The sequence below is a fragment of the Exserohilum turcica genome (genome assembly GCF_000359705.1).
Source record: "Exserohilum turcica Et28A unplaced genomic scaffold SETTUscaffold_5, whole genome shotgun sequence".
Lineage (NCBI taxonomy): Eukaryota > Fungi > Ascomycota > Dothideomycetes > Pleosporales > Pleosporaceae > Exserohilum > Exserohilum turcicum.
Window position 1 is genome coordinate 126,770 of NW_007360266.1, and position 7,838 is coordinate 134,607.

The following is a 7,838-nucleotide window of genomic DNA, read 5'->3' on the forward strand; positions in this document are numbered from 1 at the left end:
CTAAACCGCAGCACAATAGCAGTACTATACAGAGAACACTCTCACTTTTAAACAAATTGTACCTAGAACGGCCTCTGGCCAAAGTCTTACATAGTCACTGACTGCAGATAGACTCTAATGGAATAATAATAATAATAATAATAATAATTAACAAATAGGGAAGCTATTAGGGTACTTTCTCTCTATATCCAAGACTAAGTAGAGCGTATATGGAATACTACCTAACGCTTGGGTTGGGCGCCGGCCAAGACGTTCTCTTCACAGCCAGTGCATAAAAGTTCGACGGTCTGATGTTATTAAATTCCGGATCATATTCGACTGCTTCCTCGCTCGCATCTGTAAAAGCATAACGGTAGACCAGCTCGGCAACAGTAACCTTTGCCTCTAACAATGCTGCATTGAATCCAATGCAACCACGTGCGCCTGCAGCGAAAGGGACATACGCAGAGCGATGCCGCTCCTTCACACTGGCTGTGGTCCAGCGATCGGGATTAAAGCAGTATGGGTCGTCCCAGTGGGCAGGATTGGTGTGAAGGTGGGGTAGGCTAGGGATGAGGATAGCGCCTGCGGGTAAACGGTATGCACCTGGCAGGATGATGTCCTGGCGTGTGTTGCGGGCTGGCTGAAAAGACGGGCTGTGTAGGCGCTGTGTTTCCTTGACGAATGCATCTAGGAATGTTAGCGCCTGCAGCTCCTCATACTTCCAGTGCTTATCCACTGCGCCACCGTGGTCGATCAGCTCCTGTAGCAGCCGCTCTTGCACTCCTGGGTAGATGGTGAATGAATAAATAAGCCATGAGAGGAAAGCTGAGCTAGTGATGAAACCAGCACCGAGAAGCACCAGAACGTTGCCTCGTATGTATCGACTTGTCATTTTCTTTCCAGAGCCATCCGTGGCGCGAAGCAAGTAATCCACGAGGCAGGTGGAATCAGTGGCCGCAACTTGGAGTGGGAGGTTGGTTGTGTCTTCACCGATACAGTCTTGGATTGCCTGATCGATGTAGCCATATGCCTCCTTCAAACTTTGTCGAAGGAGCGCCGAATCTCCTTTTCACGGTCAGCTCTGGTTACTCGATTTGAGAATCGGGATTTACCGAATGGGAGGTATGAATACAGTTTACCCCGCACCTGAAGGCGAGTATTCAACTTGACCGCACGTTCAATAAGCTCCATCATTCGGTGCAATGGCGTATCCAAGGAATCAAACTGGTTCAGATCAACGCCGAGCACAAGCTTCGCAGAAACTTGCGAAGCCAACTTGCATGTGTACTTGAACACATTGAAGGCTTGACCAAGAGTCTCCGTCTGGTCTAGGACTTTAAAGGATGAAGTAACGGCATCTACTATGCTGGGCAGGTGGTGCCTCATTGCCCTCGGTGACATGCTCGGAGGAAGAAACTTGTGTGCTTCTTTCCAAGCCGGAGACTCAGTATCGCAAAGGAAGAGTGCAGTTGGATCTTCGATTCCATGAAGAGGATGGTTCGGAGACGTTGGCGCTTTGGTAAAGTATTCACCGTCCCTGAAAGCCAACTTCGCTACTTCTGGATCATTGGTCAAGTAAAAGTCTCGGCCGATATTGCGAACTTTGATCACCTGTCCGTACGTACCAAACAGGCGACGATAGTTACCGACATGGTCAGGGTATATGTCGAAGTAATTCCCAAAAAAGGGAACACCGGTTGGACCCTGAGGATCTCTGATTCTGCGATTATTGACCAGGATAATGACAGGTACCTCCGTTATCTGGTCTAACGAGTCAATTTTCCTAGAACTCTGGTACAGCGTAACATCGGCTAGATACACTATCAGTATCATGTTATAAGCTAGGCATAAGACAGATCTTGCCTTTGTCTACCAGGATATTGAATCTTGTTAGGATTGCAGCATGCAACGATTCGAACGTTTTATAATCCTCTAATCGAAAGGACTGACTCCAGCTATTGCTTACTCCTAGCAGAGAAACAGTGATGTACAGCATTTTGTGCGTGTATCGCAGGAAGAAAGGTCGCCAAAAGGTAGTTTGAAGGTGAGCCAGCCAAGCGAGAGTGAAGGCATCATGGAGACAAAGAAGTAAAAACACCCGAGCAACTCTCGCACTATAAACTAAGGTCTTTTCGGGATTCATATTGTAGCGTAAGATTGGTATCACCTAAGAGAGACTCTACTAAGGGATTACTTGAATTAGTCAAAATAGGCAAGGGGTCACTTAGTCAGTACCTACTAAATGTGTCACGTAAGCATCACTACACCGATCATGCCGCCCAGAGCGACATGATTTGAACTGTTCATTAATCGCTACAATATGCAAATATGCACAATACTTGGTTTTCAATTGCATCAATATGTCACAGGTATCTGATTTCTCTATAGCAGAAGTTGCAAATCATGGCAAAGGAAAGAATATATGGATTTGCATTCAAGGAAATGGTAGGTTCCAGCCCTTCCTTGTTCAATAACAAAGGAAATTGATCCTTACAGTATACGATATATCGAAGTTCATAGAAGAGCATCCTGGGGGAGAAGAGATACTTCGTTCGTTTGCAGGCAAAGATGCTACAGAAGCTTTTCAGGACGCTGCACACTCTGAGGAGGTGAAACCCATAATGGAGAGGCTGCTAATTGGAACAGTTCCACTGTTGGTGAGTCAGGGCACACCTCAATGGCAAAACGCAAGTTGACTTAGGATGATCAGCAACAGCCAAATACTACACCTATAACTCGAAAAACAGCTGAGGTGTTATCACCCCAGAAGTCTCAAATGAGGATGAGGCGGAGTCATGCTGTTCGAAAGGAAATAGGAAATCAAGGGAACATCTTTCTCGGATTATTGCTCACCACTATAGTGGTTCTGAGATTGACCACGGCGATACCCGGGTTTGCATTCTTTGTAGTTGTCCCAACAACTGTACCCCTTGCTCTGTTGGTCCAACTTTTCATAGCCATTACATCTCGTTATCGAGTGGCTGAAGATTATGTTGATTACATTGATATAAGCCTCGCTAGCTAAGTGTTCCAACTAGTATTTTGGACTGAAATTTGATTAACAATGCTGTGGCACTCGGTGGCCAAAACCAGAGCAGGACAGAAATGAAATTTCAAGGTAGATTTTGCATGTATGAGGGTGATGAAAACGTGATCAATTCATTTGTAACCCGATAGATGCCAAGAGCTTGTCAAATGTGTCGCTCTATTATTCGTCAGCGATATTCACGTGGATTTGTGTAAAGAAATCGTAGAATCATAAATTTTATGCAGTGCATTTTAACTCAACCATAACAAAAAATGAGGCCTTTCATAGATAGTCACAGGGATGAATGTGGTTAGATTAAGTCAACATTGTCACACGGCTGACAAAGCTGTGTGTTTCTTTTCCCCACATCTTCGAAACGCTACATCGGATTATAGAAACTGTCATTTGGACGCTGGACTATACTGCGTTCGTGATGATGCGATGATGTTAGAAAAACCAGAGCTGATCATGCGGAAACTGAAGTTCAGATTGGCCAGGAGAGTTCGCCGCGGTGGTATATTGCATCTTGCGGCGCACTGGTTTGTACTCAAGGCCATGAGCCGCCGTTGTGACATGCGAAGCAAGCTTCACATCTTTCGTCCAGTCTATATCATGATGTACAGTCTCAAGAAATGTGATGACCTGTGGGCAGTTTTAATACGGTTCCTCATTATCTCTGTCCCCAACTCTCCCATCCATCGGGTGTAAAGGATACATACAGGTTTGGCGAACCATCTTTGCTCTTCTGATTCGTACCAACCAAGATGACCGCCCGAAGAAGTCGTGCAAAGCACGGTATAAGGGTTGTTTTGGAACTCGTCGAATGGCAACGCCTCACGATGGGAAATCTCCAAATGTCCATTAGTGACATGTATAATGTAATCTGACAGTCAATCTCACCGGGTCGTCTTCTGCGTTGAGAGCAAAGAGCGGGACTCGCACTGCTAAGACCGCATCAACTGATGATGCATCCCTGTAATACGTCCCTTTCGTTGGATAGCCCCACATGGGCAGTTGTACAGCACTTTTGAACGTAAGCTCAGTTATAGCCACATGATGATCAATATGATTGTATGCATACATATCGAAATCAAAAAAATATCGAATCTTTTCTACGGCGGTAGCAGCAATGCTACGGTTTCTCAATACCATGTCAGCGTGACTGTGTTGCGCGTTAGATATCGGATAAACACGCAATAACCAGGACTCTTTCTCACCGTTGCACGATCTGCTTCGCTCCGTCAGCCATGGCATGTGAGTAGATGTTGAGGCCCATCCAGCTCCGCCGGAGTGCGTTGTCAACGACCTCCAAGTTCCAAGGGTTCGAGCAGACCACAGCGGCTCTGACACCACAATTCTCACCCTCCTCGCCAAGGTACTACATTTATCCCTCTCTATCAGCATTCCGGAGATACATGTAGATTCAGGAGAGCTCACGTTAACAAGGATGTTCGCTCCAATAGAGAAGCCAATAGCATACAGCGGCCGGTTAGGGAACCGACGCCGCAAGAAAGTCACTGTCTGCTTCAGGTCCCACGTCGATCGCGCATTATACAGCAGCGGACTGGTTAGCTGACTTCCGCCGCAACCGCGCGACACAACGACGCATGCCTTCCACCCAGACGCGACCAGCGGTGCTAACACATGCTTAACATACGGCTCATGAGAACCGCCAGCCACACCGTGCAGTGCAACCAGCATTGGTGCGCAGTCAAGCGAGCCAGTGGGCGCATCATGATCTCTGTAGTATGTCGTCTGTGGGGGCAATGAGGAGTCTTCTTGCTTGATGTCATTGTCGTCCTGGCTGACAAAGTCGACAGCGAAACTTCCCGGGTATAAGTCATCTTCCGACTTGAAGATCCGGCGCTTGTAGCGCACAACGATCTCGTTGCGGCTTAGAGCTGTCCATAACGTTTGCAGATGTCCGTTGAATAGGATGAGACTGGGTTGGTATGGCGGGGTCGAATGCTTGCATAATTCTGGTAGTGTTACTGTATGGTTCGAGCGGTGTGTTAGTGATATGGGAAAGTCAGAGTTGTAAAATGATACTCGGGAAGCGCAAAACTTTTTGAGGAGGTCCATGACAATTTATTTCGTATGTCAGGCGCCCAGTCATGCTGTCAATTCGGGATTTCATTGTTCTTTTATGTGCTTCACAACCGATAAGATGAAACGACATTTGCTTGGTGAGCAGCATTGACATCAGAGAGACTAATGCAGTTTGTCAAAGCGACAAGGAGACTGTGTAAGCGAGTATACTGTTACTAGATCGATGGGCCTGTTCACCCAGAGGCTTTTTCTGCGAGGAGAAATTATCGACCTTTGTCGGGCCGTTGACATGAGTAGATGCCGATCCTCTTCGCTCATCTACTAGTCTTACGAGATATTACTGTGTACAGCGTTGAGAAAATTAAGCGAACATATGTTACTAATGTTATCCTTCTGAAAAGTGGGGCAGGATGGGCTAGGCTACCCAGATTGGGAATATGCGATCCTTCGCGCTCAATATTACACGATCACATTGCAAATTTGTTGAGATCCAAAAACCTTAACATAGCCACCGTAAGTGAGAGTGAATATTGACTGTCAGCGAGTGAAACTGATTTTCCTCTCATTTTCTGTAATTGCACTCATCACCGGGCAAATTTTGAGTGGTGCCAGGAAGTCAAAAAAGAAAAGATTGGGAGTGATGTAGAGAAGAAAAAGGCTCGTTTCCAACACTAGACTAAGCACTTGAAGAATGCAAATGATGAAACAATTGCCTTTCAAGATGGCTGAGCAAGTAGTATTCTAGAGATGTTTTTTGTACAATCTCCCAAGAAGCGGGCGGATCACAGCACTTGCTTTGCTGTCATGATACAACGGGATCTTTGGAAATTGATGGTGAACGACATGGTCCATAATAGCCCCCTAAAAAAAGAAACGCCTGATGAAGCCAAAGTCGCGATCAATTGTGCAAAGATTGCCAAGGTTGAAGGTCCATGTCGTGTCGCCCTAGTGTGGAACGTTGGGGTGCGTATGTTGAAGGATAGTGATTACCACCAACCAATGATAAACCCACCAATATAGAACAAACTCAAAGCAAAGCAGTAGCCTGCCAACTTATCGCCTGATCAAGTGCATAAAGGGCATATAAAGCAATGGCGAGCCCAACATTAAATATAATCACCAGCCTCGCCTGTTACGGAAGGAAAAGAACACCACGCGGATCAAAATAACTAGCTCTTGCAAAGAACCATCGCTATTCACGTCCCCTGTCACCTCCTACTTCACCTTTCGAGCCAGCAGACAAACCGAAGAGCATGTGAGCCTGCCAGCCGAGAGTCTGATGCGCAATGAGCTTGACTTTGTTGCTGACTGGGGTATCCTCGCAAGATTCTTTGAGTGCCTTGAGAGAGATACCCTTCTAGCGAGCCACCTCCTCAGCAGTACGCGGGATGAAAGCTACGTCTTTAGTAAAGTTCCCCGTGAATCGGTGATAGCGGGCATGTGTGATCTTCCAGGAGAAATAGGGGACCCCGAGGAAGGAACGACGGACCCAGCCAATACTGTCGTTGAGATACGAGCAGAAAGAAAATGCCCCTTAGCCACATATTCGTGGGCCAGTATCCGAAAGCCAATAAAGACCGGCCCCTGACAGAAGCCGTATGCAGCCCAGAGATATACCTTGATGATGGCCGACTCAACGCGAACAGTCAAGATACTAGACGAGGGCGATCGCCATACCCACATCGCGGACGAGATATGACATTGACCTCACGGCGTTAGAGTGAACACAATGAGCACGGATAGCCTGTTTCAAATCAATCAAAATTGGGCATTTGTTGACGTTTTCAAATGATATCAGATTTGTAGTTCCTAAAGTCGTGAGTATGGAGCCTCAAATAAGCAGGTTTCTGCATTAAAATAAGTTTGTTGACAACATGTAGATGGAACTTGATGGCCCTGTTGTGACTGTTTGCAGGGTGCTCATTTTGTGGCAGCGAGTATCAGGGGGAGGTGAGTGGACCGTGAAATGAATGTGTCGGCGATGGTAACATCTATATCTGCTATGGCAGAGGTTGTACTTAAGACTTCGTAACGCATATAGCACATAGGGAATGTTAGCCAAGTGTAAGTACGTTGTAGATGTTAATAAACAGGACGAAGATAGTTTGCCTGCCTGATGAAATGAATAGACTACGAATTCCACAATAATATTAGATACAAGATAAAATATTTGAAATGTTACTATTTAGAACTTGATTATACTTAGGGCAAGTATTACTTCCAATTCTCAAAATCATCTCTTTCTAGAAGAACTTTAAATCTAATATATATTTGAGTAAAGTATTCTTATTATTATTGTTATTGTAATTATTATTATTCTAGTTTAACGTCCTTTTTCAGCCCAAAGGGCTATATAAGACGTGTAGGGTTTTTAGGCCTACAAGTATCTAAGTAGATTGTTTCTAGCTACGATATTTGGGAGGGGTTTTCACTAGATAAAGGTGAGGCTTATAGCCTATTAGTTAGTAGGTAGGGGGTAGGATAGGGTAGGGGAGGTGTATGGCTACCTGTTACAGGTATTACTCCTCGTTTTCTGTGTTTCCCTTGTACCAGGCTTGTGTTCTAGTCTTTGTTTCTTAAATAAAGGTAATAGTTGCTTCTATACCCTCTTTTGTTTGAGAGAGGATAGGTAGTAATAGATTGCCTTCGCAGGCATTTCTTAGTCCTTTCCTTTCCTCTTTATATAGATTACATCTAAATAGAATATAAGGTAGGTCTTGTATAGACCTATAGTTGCAGGGGCAACTATTAGAATCTACTTTCCCTCTCTTATATAGGT

At 45.3% G+C, this 7,838-nt stretch overlaps 3 protein-coding genes across 3 annotated transcripts; 1 reads left to right on the forward strand and 2 right to left on the reverse strand.

Moving 5' to 3' along the window:
* Window positions 1-217: 217 nt before the first annotated feature.
* On the reverse strand, window positions 218-1,815 carry SETTUDRAFT_155673 (uncharacterized protein; the record flags this gene model as incomplete). Its single annotated transcript, XM_008030716.1, has 3 exons — window positions 218-1,047; window positions 1,095-1,743; window positions 1,789-1,815. The coding sequence occupies 3 exons, from the start codon at window positions 1,813-1,815 to the stop codon at window positions 218-220; spliced, it is 1,506 nt and encodes a 501-aa protein (XP_008028907.1).
* Window positions 1,816-2,342: 527 nt separating this feature from the next.
* SETTUDRAFT_94846 (uncharacterized protein) lies at window positions 2,343-2,678 on the forward strand (the record flags this gene model as incomplete). The annotated part of the gene is made up of 2 exons (XM_008030717.1): window positions 2,343-2,427; window positions 2,479-2,678. 2 exons carry the CDS (start codon window positions 2,343-2,345, stop codon window positions 2,676-2,678), a joined length of 285 nt encoding a protein of 94 aa, XP_008028908.1.
* Window positions 2,679-3,457: 779 nt separating this feature from the next.
* On the reverse strand, window positions 3,458-5,092 carry SETTUDRAFT_33410 (uncharacterized protein; the record flags this gene model as incomplete). Its single annotated transcript, XM_008030588.1, has 5 exons — window positions 3,458-3,652; window positions 3,730-3,858; window positions 3,911-4,172; window positions 4,228-4,388; window positions 4,448-5,092. 5 exons carry the CDS (start codon window positions 5,090-5,092, stop codon window positions 3,458-3,460), a joined length of 1,392 nt encoding a protein of 463 aa, XP_008028779.1.
* Between the last annotated feature and the right edge of the window lie 2,746 nt (window positions 5,093-7,838).